Source organism: Gopherus flavomarginatus, chromosome 16, assembly GCF_025201925.1.
Source record: "Gopherus flavomarginatus isolate rGopFla2 chromosome 16, rGopFla2.mat.asm, whole genome shotgun sequence".
Classification (NCBI taxonomy): domain Eukaryota; kingdom Metazoa; phylum Chordata; order Testudines; family Testudinidae; genus Gopherus; species Gopherus flavomarginatus.
This window is the reverse complement of record NC_066632.1, coordinates 15,502,250-15,518,670: the sequence shown is the minus strand read 5'-3', so window position 1 is coordinate 15,518,670 and position 16,421 is coordinate 15,502,250. Positions and strand designations below refer to the sequence as shown.

Below are 16,421 nucleotides of genomic sequence, written 5' to 3'. Positions count from 1 at the left end.
TTGGCTCCAGTGCGGCGCTAGTGGGTGCTGTACTGCAGGGAGAGGGGGGGCTCAGCAGGGGGCATTCTCCCCTGGCAGTCAGTGTTGGCCCCAGTGTGCCGCTAGGGGGTGCTGTACTGCAAGGAGAGGGGGGGCTCTGCAGGGGGCGCTCTCCCCAGTCAGTCAGTGACCAGTACTGTGCTGCAGGCATTCGTCCTTCAGATGAACGACAAACTGCTGCTCCTCACTGGAGGTTAGGCCAAGGACCCTGCAGGCCATTCAGATTCCAGTGCCAGTCATGACAGTGTGCTGCCTGGACCCCTGCACTTCCAGCCCCACACACTGATCACCTCCTGCCCTAGTCTCAGGCAGTGCTGCTGTGCGGCTGGTAACAGCTGCCTGCCACTCCTCAGGAAGAATTCAGGCCCAGTGAGGGACCCCTGTATATATCGCCTGTGCCGCACCCCAGAGGTGGCAGCATCTCAGCACCGGGTAAGACAACTCCCCGGCACTCGTGTCTGTGATTTAAGACCCCTAAGGATGGCAGGAGGGGAGAGGGCTCTCTGATGAGCCCCTCACATGGCTAGAGCCTTGCGCAGATACAAAAATGTGGAAGTGCATAAGCCCAGAATCCACTAGCCCAGTGGTCTCCAAACTCTTTTGATCGCACACCCCTACATCAGTAAAAATTTTTTGAGCACGCACCCCCTGCCATGCCAGCTCCACCCATTTTTGCCAAAGCAAAAAAAAAAAAAAAAGCCGTGCGGACTCCCACCCGAAGCGCTCCTCCTGCCGCGCACCCCGAAGGATCCACTTGCGCACCCCACTTTGGAGACCACTGCACTAGCCGTCTTTTACCTGTATCCACAGCCTCACCAGCAGCAGGAAGCGCTCACAAGGGCTAGCGGGGGCGAGGGGGGAGGGGTCTTGCAGGGAAGAGGCAGCGCGAGGGTGGGGACTGGGGTTAAGGGGCAGCGTGGAGGGGACAGGGTCTTGAGGAGAAGGGGTAGCATGGGGGTGGGTCTCAAGAATGGGCAATGTGGGGGCAGGATCTTGAGGAGAAGGTGCAGTTTGGGGGCAGGGTCTCAAGAAGGGGCAGCGCAGGGGTGGGCTCTCGAGAAAGGGCAGCGTGGGGGCAGCGTGGAGGGGGTGGGGGTTGGGGGGAAGGGGTATCTTATCAAGTGATGTTCCTGGGAGGTCACGAGCAATGGTACACGACAGCAGCAGAGCATATTGCATCACAGTGGGGTGGAGGGCTGGGGCGCTGGTATGGTGACCAGACAGCAAGTATGAAAAATCAGGACAGAGTGTGGGGAGTAATAGGTTCCCATATAAGAAAAAGTCCTGAATATCGGGACTGTCCCTATAAAATCGGGACATCTGGTCACCCTTGGCGCCGGGGCCCTGCCCGCTCCAATCCCAAATCCTGCTGCCCAGGAGCAGGTGGGGACATTGGTGCTGCTCGACCTGCAGGACAGGAAGCAGCGCAGTGGGGCAAATGGGTGCCGGACGGCCATGGGCTGTGCCCCCCGGACTGCATGAGCCGGATGCTGTGGACCAGGCACTGCTGGGGAGTAGAGGCTGACCTGGTTGTATCTGCAGCCGATCCACTATCTGCAGAAATGGTGCGTGGATTTGCAGGGCTCTACACATGGCTGACCCCAAACCAACCCCTCCCCCTTGGGCCCAGCCTGCCAGGTGTGACCCCCACCCCCAAGGCCAGGAAGCAGATGGCCCGGTACCTCCATGACGTCCTTGAGCCTGGGGGTCCAGCGGGACAGCTGGTAGGTGGACTCCAGCCGCACCTTCCTCTCGGGTTGCAGCTGCTTGCTCTGGGGGAGGAAGGGAGAGGGGGTGAGAGGCAGCAGGGAAGGGGTGTGGGATGGGAGCGGGGGCAGACAGGGAGAGCGCAGCCTACCTGAGTCGCTCCAGCCGGGCTGGCAGGGGAGAGGCAGAGAAAAGAACAGAATGGATCATTGAGCAAGAGAGAGAGGAGGGGAGAGAGACTGACGGGAGGAGAGAGCCGCTTCCCCCAATTCGCCGCATGGCCACCCCATGCAGTGGTAACTAGCTCCAGCTCCCTGGCGATCTGAGGTTCTGACCCCCAGGGTCCTCTGCAGGGGCAGAAGAGGTCACCCCAGATGGGGAGTAACTCAGGGGTCACCCTCATATGGGGAGGGCATCAGCCCACTGTACAGGGACAGAGGCCACCTCTGTGCTGGGAGTAGGTCACCGCTATAGAGGGGCACCCCCAGGATGGCCTGGGCTCCCCTGTGCAGCACAGATCTCCCCCTTGGCATGGGTACAGCTACTGCCCCTGGCCCCAGTCCCTTATCGCAAGTATGAAGGAGCTGCTCAGGAGCTGCATGTTGTGGATGATGTTGACCTGCTGCTGGATGGGTCTCCTCGCTTACATCTGCATGGGGAGAGACAGGTCAGCGCTAGCACCCCTGGGACTCACCCACAGCCAGGCACATTCAGTCCGTGGTCCCAGAAGTCCTAGTCATTTGATCAAATCCTGAGATCCTGCTCTTCCCACCCCTCTCAGAGCTGGGGGCAGTACCCAGGAGTCCTGGCTCCCAGCCCCCCTCTAACCACTAGACCCCACTCCCCTCTCAGAGCTGGGAATAAACCCAGGAGTCCTGGCTCCCAGCCCCCCTCTAACCACTGGACCCTATTCCTCTCTCAGAGCTGGGGGTAAACCCAGGAGTCCTGGCTCCCACCACCCAGTCTAGCCCACTGGACCCCACTGCCCTCCCAGAGCTGGAGGTAGAACCCAGGAGTCCTGGCTCCCAGCACCATCCACTCTAACCCACCGGACTCCACACAGTTAATGATCAAATTCAGGTTCTTGCTGCTCCTGCCTGCACAGTTCTCTCGGGTGCTGGGGGCAGGGGTCTCTCTAGCTCCCTCCGGCAGTGCAGTGGGAGCCCCCCTCCCCCTGATCTGGGCTCCCCCTCCTGCGGCCAATCAGGTGCAGTGTCAGAGCTGAGGCCTGACTCTTTAAGGCTGTGAGGACTTGAGCTGGAGGGAAGGCAACTCCCCCCAAACCATTTACTGCTGCTTAGTGCAGAGGGGGAGGCCTGGCAACTCCACACGCTCCCTGGCCAGGAAACTGGGCAGCCAGAGGAGCCACATGAGGGCACCTGGCCTGGGCAATGGGCGCAGAGGCAGTGCCTGAGCAGGGTTACAGGAAGGGCCTTGGAGCAGGGCCCTGCCCCACCGAGCCAGCATGGGGCAGGAACCGATGGGGGAAGAGGGACTGTGCCAAGTGTCAGGGTCAGGGAGGTTCCCCAGGCCCTGGTGAGCTGGGGGAAGGGGCTGGATGCAGCAAGAAGCAGGGAGCTGGTCCAGGGAGGACACAAGAGGTGGGCAGGGAACTGGTCGCAGGGGGCTCAGAGGCAGAACATGGCGTCTGAACAGCCTGCAGAAAGGGAGGGATGTTCCCCCTCCCTGCAGAGAACGGGCTGGGGGGCCGGTCCGGGTGTGTGTCTCCATTTCCCCTCCCTGCAGAGAACAGGCCGGGGGGGCTGCTCCGGGTGTGTGTCTCCATTTCCCCTCCCTGCAGAGAATGGGCCAGGGGGGCTGCTCCGGGTGTGTGTCTCCATTTCCCCTCCCTGCAGAGAACAGGCCGGGGGGCTGCTCCGGGTGTGTGTCTCCATTTCCCCTCCCTGCAGAGAACAGGCCAGGGGGCTGCTCCGGGTGTGTGTCTCCATTTCCCCTCCCTGCAGAGAACGGGCCAGGGGGCCGCTCCGGGTGTGTGTCTCCATTTCCCCTCCCTGCAGAGAAGAGGCCGGGGGGCTGCTCCGGGTGTGTGTCTCCATTTCCCCTCCCTGCAGAGAACAGGCCGGGGGGCCGCTCCGGGTGTGTGTCTCCATTTCCCCTCCCTGCAGAGAACAGGCCGAAGGGCTGCTCCAGGTGTGTGTCTCCATTTCCCCTCCCTGCAGAGAATGGGCCGGGGGTGCTGCTCCGGGTGTGTGTCTACATTTCCCCTCCCTGCAGAGAACAGGCCGGGGGGCCGCTCCGGGTGTGTGTCTCCATTTCCCCTCCCTGCAGAGAACAGGCCGGGGGGCCGCTCCGGGTGTGTGTCTCCATTTCCCCTCCCTGCAGAGAACAGGCCGAAGGGCTGCTCCAGGTGTGTGTCTCCATTTCCCCTCCCTGCAGAGAATGGCCCGGGGGTGCTGCTCCGGGTGTGTGTCTACATTTCCCCTCCCTGCAGAGAACAGGCCGGGGGGCCGCTCCGGGTGTGTGTCTCCATTTCCCCTCCCTGCAGAGAACAGGCTGGGGGGCTGCTCCGGGTGTGTGTCTCCATTTCCCCTCCCTGCAGAGAACAGGCCGGGGGGCTGCTCCGGGTGTGTGTCTCCATTTCCCCACCCTGCAGAGAACAGGCCGAAGGGCTGCTCCAGGTGTGTGTCTCCATTTCCCCTCCCTGCAGAGAATGGGCCGGGGGTGCTGCTCCGGGTGTGTGTCTACATTTCCCCTCCCTGCAGAGAACGGGCTGGGGGGCTGCTCCACAGGTGTGTCTCCATTTCCCCTCCCTGCAGAGAACAGGCCGGGGGGCTGCTCCGGGTGTGTCTCTCCATTTCCCCTCCCTGCAGAGAACGGGCCGGGGGGCCGCTCCGGGTGTGTGTCTCCATTTCCCCTCCCTGCAGAGAATGGGCTGGGGGGAGTGTGGAGGGCAGACACTGCTGGGAAGGCAGCAGCAGGCAGCAAAGGCCGCACTGGCTGGCTCGCAGGCACGGAGAGGTGGGCAGAGGGGAGACAGGGTTGAAGAGCCAGGCTGGACACAAGCCCCGGGAAGCAGCTTGCCAGGAGGCGCTCTGCACGGCTGGGGGGCATGCCAGTCTAAGCAGTGTTATTCCCCCACGGCCCCACCGACTTACGCACCGCCTCCAAGGGTACAACCTGCAGCAGCAGGCCCCCCAGTGCTGCCCCCTGCAGGCCTGTGGTGTTACCGTTCTTCAAGATGTAGAGCAAGATGATGCGGATCTTGTCATAGGCCTGCACGCTGGGATCCAGCAGGATGGGTATGATGATCTTCATGGGGTCCTTGATCTTCTGCCCATCCATGTCAGTCCCCATGGCTAGATCCTGGGGGGTGAAGGGGGTGCACACACAAGGCCCAGGTCAGGTCGCTCTGCTTCCTCCCACCCCCGCAGCAGGATGGGAGACGTGACAGCCCCATGACCCACAGCTCGCCTACCCCCTGTGCCAGGGCCCCCTCCTCCCTGGGGTCAGCTCCCCCTGGAGTGAGCAACGGGCCCTCAGGGAGTAACCCGAGCACCATGTCCCCCTTCTGCACCCCTGGTGCTGCATGTGGGGGCTGGCCCTGGCTCCAGCGAGCCTGTGGGTCTGAGACCCCTCTCTCCGGGCTGAGTCCATGAGCCAGACTCTGCCTCCCAGCCAGGCTCTACCCACAGACCCACCTGCTCCACGCCGCACAGCTTCTCCACTGATGCTTTGAAGTGCTGCATGCAGTGCTCAGCCAGGTTCAGGTGTGTGGAGTACTGCGGGGAGAGACCAGGGCATGGGGAAGTTTACCGCATCACTGGCTGGTCCAGAGCACCTGCACCCCCCAATCCCCAAGGAAGGCCCCTTGGCCAAAGGGGCAGCCACAAACGACTGAATGAGGCGAGTATATAGGGATTGTTTTGCCCAGCACTGATGTGCAGCCACCTCTGGGGTGGAGTGGGACAGCTGGAGGGGAGGATCAGGAGAAGGAAGCAGCTTGGAAAGCAGCCCACGGTTTCTCTGTTAGCCACCAGGAGGCCGGAGGTTTGGAGACCAGCAGGTGTTGGGGTACTTGTGCCAGTGGCCAGGAGCTTTCCGTTGGCACATGGCCCAGTGGCACCAGGAGTGGCTCCAATGGGCTGGTTTGGAAGCCCACTAAGGCCCTCTCCCGAGAGCTGCAGCAGCAAGGCGCGGGCGTTACCCAAGGGCTGCCATTGCTGGGGCTAACGGGGCAGCTCTGGGCACTGGCGGGCAGAATGCTGCCCATGGTGCCACACAGCACCTGGGGGAAAATGGCTCTGCCCGACGGGACAGGTCAGCAGCTCTCATCAGGCAGTAAAGCAGAGTGCCCCAGCGTGCCCTGCCCCCCCAGAGAGTCCCTACTGTCCCTCACCAGCCGCACAGAGCACCCTGCCTGTCCATCAGCCCCACTGAATGCCCTGCTCCCCGCCCACTAACAGCTCCAGCCCGGTTAACTTGTTCAGCTCTTTCACGTACTGGGGCAAGTTCTTCACCACCTGGGACAGGTCCTCTATGGTGGCCTGGAGGGAGGCAGTGGTGAGATCCCGGCCCCTCCCAGTGCATGGAGCCCCCTGCAGGGCGTGCCAGGGCCAGGGCGGGTCACTCAGGCCACACGTAGCTGCAGCTTGGGTTAGACCTGCTTTTCCCAGGCCAGCTGGAACGAGACAGGAGCCCCACAACCCGAGCACACCCTGAGGTGTAAAGCGGCAGCAGGCCGGGGAGATGCCAGCGTTGGCTCTCTGCAGCTCTTCCTGCACGGCCCCGATCCTGCTGTCTGACCCCGCCCCATGGGCCTCTGCCCTCCCGTATAGTCGGGAGTTCCAGAGCTCTGGCTGGGGGGCAGGGGGCTCCACATACACTTCTTAGCCCTTTACAAGAAAATCCTGAGAGCAATGGGACACCCCCCCATCTGCCAAGGCCTCCTGGGGCAGCAGAGCAGCCTCCCCTCCCCACCAGTGGCAGTGAAATGGATCCCCCGATCTCGGACTTCCCAATCGCTCCCCCTGCAGCCTCCGCCGCACCTTGTCCGTGGTCAGCCTCTTGCTCTCAGAGAATGTGTGCAGCAGCTCCGTCACCTTCCTGCAGCAGGGAGAGGGGTCAGACTGGAGCCAGGCACTGCCTTGAAGGTAGGGGGCGCCCTGTCCTATACTACAGGTGATAGAGCCCCCCGCCCCATAGGCACCAGGGTTTTTGCCTCAAGAGCTTCAGATGGGGCCAGGGGAGTGGGGGGAGGGGGCTCTTCCAAAGATACTGCAAGGCAGAGAGTTCAGTGCACCTCTGGGAGCTCCTGGCGCCTTGCTGGGTGTGTCTGGGGGCAGCGGCAGGCCCAACAGGAGGTCAGTGAGGGACTCCCTCAAGGGGGCTGTGAGGTGCATGGGGAGATCCTGGGATCGGGGGGAAGTCAGTGTCCAGCGGGATCCCCGAGAGGAGATGCAGACAGTGGCTCTGGAAGGGAGCGCTCAGGGGTCCTTTGGGGAGAGGGGCTGGGTCCAGGGGGTCTCAGCACTCAAAAAGGAGCATGTCTGAGGGACGGGCCCCAGCACTGGGTGGGAGGGGGAGGGGGAGTCCTGGCAGTGAGCAGGAGAGGGGTGTGTTGCGGGGGGTGTCCCTGCACTGGGTGGGAGAGGAGTGTATCCAAGGGGGAGTGGGGTTCCAACGCTGGGTGGGAAGGGAAGGGGAGGGTGTGCCTGAAGGGGATGGGTTCTGGCCCTGGTTGAGGCACAGAGGGGCATGTCCGAGGGATGGGTGGGGCATGGAGGGGCGTGTCAGGGGCGAGGCTGAGCGTGCTCACATGGAGACGTTAGCGATGTGCATGTGGCGTAGCTGCACCCAGAGTTCATCATCTTCATCCAGCAGCGCCTCCTTCTCCCGCGAGTCGCTGGTCCCCGTTGTCTCGTACCTGCAGGGGAGGGAAGATGGGGTTAGGCTGCGGCACCCCTCCCCCAAGTGTGGGGGCTGCAGAGCAGTGCAGGTGCCTGGGTCACATCCCCCCCCGCCCGCCTGAGGAGGAGTGCGGGGTGCCCTCTGCTGGCAGCCAGCCCCTACTTGTAGGTGTCGTTCTCGATGGTGAGCAGGTCATAGGCCATGGCCTGGTAGGTGAGCTCGTGCAGCAGTGGGGACACCAGGTCGAAGCTTCGGTCCACAATCAGCAACTGAGAGTGGGCTTTGTCAGGGCCCTGGAGCAAAGGAGAGAGAGACCCATCGCCCACTGCTCCAGCAGAGCGGTCCTGGCCTGGTCTAGACCCCACCTCTCCCCCCGCCAGGATCTCCAAGCAGGTTCAAAATCACTCCTCCTTCCTTCTACTTCTCATGTGCTCCCCCCGCAGCACTGTCCCAGGGCAAGGGCATGGCCGGCACAGCTCACTCACCTCTCCCATGCTGGGCTCGTATACCTTGAACTCATTGAGTTTGGCCAGCACAGCATGCGCCAGGCGGAAGTTATCTTCACCGTCCCTGCAGCAAAGACAAACCCTGTGGGTCAGAAACCTCTCCTCCTGCAGGGGCACACTCACTTCCTGCAGGAGATGATCAGGTACCCTTCTCCCTCTGGGCACACTCACTTCCTGTAGCAGATGGCCGGGTATCTCCCCTGGCACACTCGCTTCCTATAGGGGATAGCTGGGTACCCTTTCCCCCGGGCACACTCACTTCCTGAAGCAGATGGCTGGGTACCCCTTGTCACAGTGTGGGGGAGACAAGGCCCTGCACCCCCAGCTTCCTGCGACTCACCATGACTCCCAGCCAGCCAATAAAACAGAAGGTTAGAAGGTTTGTTTAGATGACAGGAACACAGTCCAAGACAGGTCTTTCAGATACAGACAACAGGACCCTCTCAGTCAGGTCCATCTCGGGGGTGCAGGGAGGCCAGAACCCCGGCTAGGCTCCCCTCCATTTTCCCAGCCAACTCCAAACTGAAACTCCCTTCAGCCGTCTCACCCAGCCTCCCCCGGCTCCTACTCCAACCTTTGTCCATTTCCTGGGTAAAGGTGTCACCTGACTCCAACCCCCCTTCTGCTTCTCATGTTACATGCTCAGGTATCTGGCCTCAAGGAAAGTCTCCCATCCTCAGTGCACAGTCCCAGCAAAACTCCCCTGCAACCTTCCCAGGTCAATACTCCCCTTTCCCTGCTGCGTCACAGGCACCCACGCAGTATTCAAAGAAAACATTAAGAACATTCCCACTTCGTCACACCCCTTCCCCCGGCACACTCACTTCCAGTAGCGGATGGCTGGATACTCCTCCAGGGTTTCACACAACGTGGCAATCTGCTCTGCCATCATCTCCAGCTCCTTGTTCTTTTCCCAGAAGCGGTAGGGGCTGAAGCAGTTGTAGAAGGTCTGTGGCCTGTCCAGGGAGTACACCTGGGGGGCGAGGGGAGCAGAGATCAGACCCTGGAACCAACTGCTGGCAGGCAGGCTAGCTGTGCTCCATACCGCGTCCCTAAGATGCGCTGTTGGACCAGACCAGCCTGGCAGAGCCATAGCGAGCCCCTAGTGAGGGAGATCCCTTTGCCAGAGCCACTCCTGTTGTGGTAGAGGGACAGTGGCCCAGAGATTCATGCACCAGCCTGGGATGAAGACTCCCCGATTTCAGGTCGTTACTGGGCTGCAGACTTACAGGTGCCCTCAGGGGTGTGTCTCTGCCCTGGAGAAGTCAATGTTGGGGGAGGGGGCTTGGCCACGCTTCTAGTCTGGTGAAAGCCCCAGTGTAGCCACGAGCAAACCCGGCATCAACGCGCGCCTGCTGCTGTCGCTTATTTCACTGGCCAAACGGAACGAGCCTTTGGGGCAAACATGCTTGGACACCAATAAAACAGTATCGGCCATGAAAGGTTTCCTGGAGCAACGTGACGGGTGAACCAGGAAAGCTCCTGATGAACACTCAGCTTTTACCAGCCAAAGCTTCTCTTGGCACAGCTGGCACTGGTACCCAAGATGAAATAAGCTACAGTGGCGAAAGGACTGCTTTGCCAGCATATCAGCATCTACTCAGGGGCTCTGCCACAACAGCTGCATCAGTTACAGGAGGGATTTTTTCTCCTATGTCCCCATAACAAACCCATACCAACAAAGCTTTTGTGTGTAGACCAGGCTCATGTTGCTCTGTTCCTCAGTTTCCCCATCAATGCATTTGCGACTCACAACACAGCCCTCCCCTCAGGGCCGTGAGGGGGGAAATCCACTGATGACACAAGGATGGGATGGGGCGGTTGGGCAAAGGGCAGGCGTGTGGAGTATCGGGCCGTGGAGTATGCAGACCTGGTATAAACCATCAGTAAGAGCTGGTAAAGCCAGGGAGGCAGGGCTCTCCTCATCCAAACATCTAAGCCAGCGATTCCATGTCTCACAAGGTGTGAGCAGCAGGCTAGTCCCTGCTGCCCTGTGCTGGCATCAAATCTAGGGCCCTAGAAGGCAAAGATTCTCCCCCACCCCCCAGCCACGTTGAACAGGAAGGGTGGGGTGTCGTACGTCACCGTTCACCCCACGGCCCTGCTCCTCCAAATCCCAGCCACCCCTCACCTGGCTCTCGTAGGGCAGGAAGGCCATGTTGATCCCCTTGAGGGTTTTGATGGCCTTGGTGATCCGTGACTTCCTCAGTTCCTTGAACAGAGGCTCAGGACAGGCTGCAATGCAAAGGCAGTGGGTAGGGGTGACAGGTACAGGGCTCAGGACCCCCAGCGCAGCGCCAGCCCCCACAGACAGGCACAGGACGGGCACAGCAGGGGCGTCGTGCTGCACACCTGTGGGGAACCTGGGCAAGTCAGTGGGGCCACACAGGAGTCAACGATGAATCCAGCCCCACCAAACCAGAGTCACGCCGTGTTCTCGCCTTCTGCAGCATCAGCAGCGAGGGGAGGCCACAATCTCTCCTATGCAGCCCCATCTCACACCCTGCCCTCAGCCCCTCCGCAGGGGGAAGTGACCGGAGTGTACAACTCAAGATGATGCACAAGGAGGAATGGGGACTTGGGCTCCCCCTGCCGCTGTAATGGGGAGAAGCAGATGTGACCCTGACACACTGGGTATTCTGGTGGTCTCCTATCCCCCCACCCCAGTTGGGACTGATGGAGCAATGCATGCTGGGAATGGTAGCCAGAGGCCGCCTTTCTGTGCGCACGCTGTGAGCCGTGTTGGCTGGAGGCTGGCCCGTAGGGGAGAAGGGGGGGAAGGGATAGGTGGGGTCATTCGGTCTGGTCTGCTGGGGCACTGGCCTGCTGGCAGAGAGAGACACCCCCCCAATCTGGCCTACGCTGGCCAGGCTCCCAGCTAGGGGATCCGCCGTCCCCTGATACGGTTAATGAAGAAGACGTGAGCCGCCTTGTAGTTTGTGGGGGAGCCCTGGAAGTCACTGATCAGAGCCTGCACTGACTGCAAAGGGGGGAGGGGAGTTGTCAGCACCAGCCAAGGCCCCTCCCTGCTGCCCGAACGGCCCAGCCCATGCCCAGCCCCTGGGGACTCAGGGCCCAGCATGATGCCATCGGGAGATGGGCTGGTTTTCACCCCTCTGGCTCTGGGCTCTCTCTCCACCTGGAGCAGGGCATGTGACCAAGTACCCGGCACAGTCTCAGAGCCCAGCCACATCTTTCGCTGCCACACAAGTGTCCATGCTCGGCCACAGATGGGACCTGGCATTGGCCTTGCTGCTGAACTAAGTGGGCTCTCAGCAGTGCCCAGGGAACAGCCAGACAAGCAGCAATCCCAGGCAGCTGCCATCAGGGCCCGCTCCCTCCCCGGGCACCACACTGGGCACCTGCAGCTTTGCCACACCAGCTAGCCAGGCAGGGTGTTCGGAAGCTCTTCGGACTCCATGACCGGCCATTGTGACAGGTGAGAACCTGGCTGCCCAGTTGTCACGTTCTTGACTTGAACAGGGACCATATCGAACATGGTTGTAACCAAGGTCCTGTAGTGGAACCAAATCTTGTATAAATGGGCTCAAATAGGGTTTCTAAGACAAGGTTGTGGTTTGCTGGTTATGGTTATGCTAGCTGTATATGTGTATCATTTTTGTAGTTGAAGTTATGAATATTGGCTCTAGACTGGGGGTATTTCAAACTTCTGCTATGCTTCTGGGTGCCACCTCAGAGAAGTTGGTGTTAGCTCTGCCTAGCCTGCTTGCTGGCTCACTAAGGATCATCAGCTATACAACTGACCTATTGAGAGAAGGCAGATATGCTCTGAGACTCAGCAAAGTATGCAGGGACTTGCCCATATGACTCCAGACTCCATTTTGCTGTAATTTTCCACAGTAAGAACAAAGAGGTGTTCTTACAGCTGGAAAAGATTGTAAAGGGCTGATGCCTCATCTCCATCTTGTCTTCAGTCCTGCTTCATACCTCTGGAGGGACTTTGTTACAAGGAAGCTCTACACAAAGGACCGAATGATCAATCCCAGCTATGGATGTACTGTACTCCAGAGACTTGATTTGAACCTGCAGTTTATTCTATCACTGCTACAAGCCTGAACTAAGACCTTTGCCATTACTGTATGTAATTGATTCCATTTAACCAGTTCTAGCTCTCATCTCTATCTTTTTCCTTTTATGAAAAAACCTTTAGATTTTAGATTCTAGAGGACTGGCAACAGCATGATTTGTGGGTAAGATCTGATTTATATATTGACCTGGGTCTGGGGCTTGGTCCTTAGGGATCAGGAGAACCCTTTTTCTTTTATTAGGGCATTGGTTTTCATAACTATTTGTCCCCATAACGAGTGGCACTTGTGGTGATACTGGGAGACTGGAGTGTCTAAGGGAATTCCATGTGTAACTTGTGGTTAGCCAGTGGGGTAAGACCAAAGTCCTCTGTCTGTCTGGTTTGGTTTGCCTTAGAGGTGGAAAACCCCCAGCCTTGGGCTGTAACTGCCCTGTTTTAAGCAATTTGTCCTGAACTGGCACTCTCAGTTGGGTCCCGCCAGAACCAGCATCGTTACACCGGTCCCGAGCCCCAGGCCCCAGCTCGCAGTCCTCTACTACAGCGCTCCGTCCGCGGGCAGCACCTGTGGGTTCTGGGCTTCACCATGCTCCACCAGTGCCCCCTGCCCCTGGTCCCCCTCCACTCGCCTCCCTGCAGAAGACGCAGGAGCCTCCTCCCCCACAGCCCCTGCTATGTGAGCCTCTGCCTCAGGGATTCTCCTTCGCTTTGAGTCTCAGCTGAGGTTAGGGTGACCAGATGTCCCGATTTTATAGGAACAGTCCTAATATTTGGGTTTTTTTCTTCTATAGGATCCTATTACCCCTCCAACACCTGTCCCAATTTTTCACACCTGCTAGCTAGTCAGCTTAGCTGAGGTTGCCTCTCTCCACCTGCTGCATCATCCCATCCAACCCCCATGGGACTGCACTGCGGAGAGGTCTCTGGGACAATCTGTGCTTCACATGGCAAAGAACATGAAGCCCAGCTCCAGGGTAGCAGCCTTTTGGGGAGCCCCTACTAGCCCCATTCCCATCCTGACGTCGTGCTGCGCATCCCCCCGGACAACGCCACCTCCAGGCAGCACGAGGAGCTGCCCCGGGGTCTCCCCTGCTCCCCATCCACCTGCCCCAGGCCTAAGCTCCTACCTTCTCCACAGGGCTGAGCAGGTAAATGGCCTCCAGGCTGGGGTTTGGCTTCCGGCACCTATCAATATCTTCCACAACTAGGAGAGAGCAGACACTGGGCGCAGGTCAGTGCATCCTAGCCACCCGCCCCAGCTGCTCTCCACTGCGATAGGGGGAGGGAAAGCCAAGGGGAACAGGGATGTTCGCTGGCAGCAGGCTGGGGGGTTCTGCAGGCTGCAATGCAGCAGCTGCTTTGAGGTGGGGCCAAGGACTGCGATGCTGCCACAGTACAGAGCAGGGAGGGAACATCCCTCTGTACTGTGCTGGGGGCACCCCACTAGAGTCCTGGCTCAGCTCTGTGCCCCTCAACCCCAGGGCTCCTCCACCCTGGAGCAGGGGGCCAGCATTCCCCCTCCCCAGCCAGGACCCTGCCCGCAGCGTGGGGGAGGAGCAGCGAGGAGTTAACAGGAGTCTGAGAAAAGCGCTGAAGAGGTTCCAGGGGCTGAAAGCACCAGGCTAAAGGAACTGGACCTGGCTGGGAAGGTACCAACAGCAAGGAGGGCGTCTACGGGGCTGCAAAGTGGGGAAACTAGATGCAAACGTGAATGTAGACAAATCAATTCCCTGACTGTGAGGTGTGTCCATGGAAGAGGGGAGCACTGGCGGGGGGAGCAGATGGGAGGGAGAACCCACTCACGTGTGATGCCTTCATCCATGATGTCGGACATCTTGCAGCATGATGAGAGGATGCGCGTGCTCGGATGGTCCGTGATCAGCACCTGGGATAGCGAGAGGGGAGTGCGCCACTTTGGATGAGCTAGTCACTGGCCTGAGCCCAGCTGCCCACAATCATCTTCCATGGTACAGCCAAGGGAGCAGAGTGACTGCTAACGGCAGAGCCGACGGCTCCCGGCCCAGCCCTTCCACAGCAGAGCGGCAGGGCCGTAACTAAGCCTGCACTTGGCTGAGCTCACAGTGCTAAGGACTGCGTGAGGAGCGACAAGGAGAGCGGCTCCAAGCAGAGTGGCTGGTACGAGATGTAGGAGACGGAGAAAAACCTGGGACACCCAGCCATTCGGAATGGTTCCATCCTCCTAGACGGGAGGAGATCAGCCTCTTCACCAAGGTGACAAGGTGAGTGCAAGAGGCAGGGACAGAACCCAGGAGTCCTTGCTCCCAGTGCCTACTCTGATCCACCACATACTCACTCCCCAGCCCTCGGAAAGAACCAGGAGCAGGGCACGGAGAAATGGAACAAGGGGAGTCTCCGTGTTCCCCTAGTAAAGCCCTGTAGGCCATCGGCCCAACATCTGCACTGCTTTTCTGCCGTGCCAAATGAACCCATTGCTCTGTGCAGCCCAGCATCCCGCTGCACCAGATCCAGCCACTGGGAAAGCTAGTTCCCTGTGCTCCCTCTGTCGCACCGGCCTAGCCCACTGCTCCACACACCCTAGCCCAGTCCATGCCGGGGGCTCAATGACCTGCCTGCCCAATGGTGCATACTGCCCCCATGCTTGGCACTCTCCTGTTCCTTCTCCCACCCAGGCTGGCTCACTGGGCCTAGCGGTCTGATTCAGTGTGTCTCGGGGGGAGATATAGGTCTAGCTGGACAAGCTGGGTCTGATCCAGCGCAGCGGGAAGGCAGACATATCCAAACCTAGCTGGGGATGGGTGATGGGCTAGACAGAGCAGGGATCTGATCCAGCCTGGAAAACCTCAGGTTCCTAATGAATCCCAAGAGGCTGGAGGGGGTGGAGCACAATATTCGGATACAGCATATCCCCAGGGGGACACCAGGGCAGCAGGCCCAGCCGGCTTACCTTCCATTCTCCTTCCTTTTTCACACTGCGAAAGACAACGCTGAGGATCTCTGTGAGGGAAAGAGACGGGGATTAGTGGTGGGGCTTGGACAGGACGGCTGTGCCCTGAGCCAGGACCCACTGGCTGGTGGAAAGACCCCTCAGGGAAGTGGCTCAGAGGCTCCTTTCAGGCCAGCTAGCGATGTGCTCCTAGCAGAGCCCCCAGTCAGCGACCGTGCTGCGGTGGCAGGCTAGATGGGCCATGGCTCTGATCACCTTTCCTTTCTGCCAGGTGAGAGAGGAGCGCAGCTGAACTAAGGATCTGTCCCCGTGCAGCAAGAGACAGGGCCGGCTCTAGGTTTTTTGCTGCCACATGCAAAAAAAATTGTGGCTGCCCCTCCCCCGAGCCCTGAGCTCCCCCCCGCCCACCAGTGCCCCCACACCTGCACTCCCTGCCGCCCCAGCACTGGGCTCTCTCTTCCACTTTTTTCTCCTTGCACGCCGCTGTTACCTGTTCTGACAGGCTGTTTATAACACTAAGATTACTAGTTTTCAGAGGTGGTCGTGGGGAGAGGGAGGAGCGCAAGATGGAAGTTTCACCTAGGGCACAATATATCCTTCCACTGGCCCTGGTGGGAGTCAAGCCAATGGAAAGAGATGCCCTCCCAGGGTGCAGCTCCTATGAGAGGTGGCAGCCGTTGGGGGTGAGGTAGACACCCTCCTTCCCCTTCTGCTGTGTGACAAGCAGGTGATGGGGGGAGCTCTCTGCTCCGATTGACTCCTAATCCTCCCCAACTGGGCCCTGCCCCCCCAGACCCACACCCGACTGGACCCTGCCCCCGACCGGACTCATAGCCCCTGGCTCCGCACTTACTCTCACGCACCAGCGCCTTCAACCCGGATGGGGCCATCTTTGCCTCCTGTCACGTTCGCTCCAGCCCTGTGGGGGGAAGTGGGATTCAGCTATGCGTGGGGCAGGGCTGGACTTCTGGGTTCTGCTCCTGCCCTTGTGCATGCCCTGGCCTCTCCCTGCCGTGCTCTGGGGAGTGTCTGTGACCCCCCACAGATGGATGGGCCCAGCCCCGCCTAGTGTCACTGATGGATGGGCCCAGCCCCCCCAGTGACTGATTTCAGTATGAAGCAACTGGGGTGCTGGTGGGTCGATGTCTGCAAGGCTGATGATGGCTGAACTCTGCAGCCCCCGACTTTTGGCGCCACAGGGGCTGGGCCTGGGCACCCATGGCAGGTTCCTGGTGACAGGTCCATGCAGGTCCCCACTGAACCCCCACCTGGCCACGTGGGGCGCGGGGGCCTCGGGCAGGGTTAAAGAGAGAACTGAGTTGGGGTAGTG

General features: G+C 60.0%; 2 protein-coding genes across 2 annotated transcripts in view; both read right to left on the bottom strand.

Moving 5' to 3' along the window:
* LOC127035702 (maestro heat-like repeat-containing protein family member 2A) overlaps positions 1-16,421 on the bottom strand; it is a 112,913-nt gene that overhangs the window by 72,177 nt on the left and 24,315 nt on the right. The gene's annotated exons all lie outside the window — the stretch shown is intronic.
* On the bottom strand, positions 4,825-15,981 carry LOC127035563 (syntaxin-binding protein 2-like). Its single transcript, XM_050925584.1, has 14 exons — positions 15,945-15,981; positions 15,092-15,141; positions 13,969-14,050; positions 13,293-13,369; positions 11,025-11,100; positions 10,252-10,355; positions 8,945-9,093; positions 8,100-8,184; positions 7,777-7,907; positions 7,523-7,630; positions 6,753-6,810; positions 6,165-6,302; positions 5,406-5,486; positions 4,825-5,070 (listed from the first exon to the last, which is right to left on the bottom strand). Exons 1-14 carry the CDS (start codon positions 15,979-15,981, stop codon positions 4,825-4,827), a joined length of 1,422 nt encoding a protein of 473 aa, XP_050781541.1.

What these genes read in the sequence shown, in the direction of transcription:
- LOC127035563 (XM_050925584.1), bottom strand. Translation starts at nt 15,981, where the DNA reads ATGGCCCCATCCGGGTTGAAGGCGCTGGTGCGTGAGA. An exon ending in TCCTGCCCTACGAGAGCCAG is followed by an intron (nt 9,094 to 10,251) that starts GTGAGGGGTGGC and finishes CTCGCCCCCCAG; the next exon opens with GTGTACTCCCTGGACAGGCC. An exon ending in TAACCGGGCTGGAGCTGTTA is followed by an intron (nt 5,487 to 6,164) that starts GTGGGCGGGGAG and finishes CTCTCCCCGCAG; the next exon opens with TACTCCACACACCTGAACCT.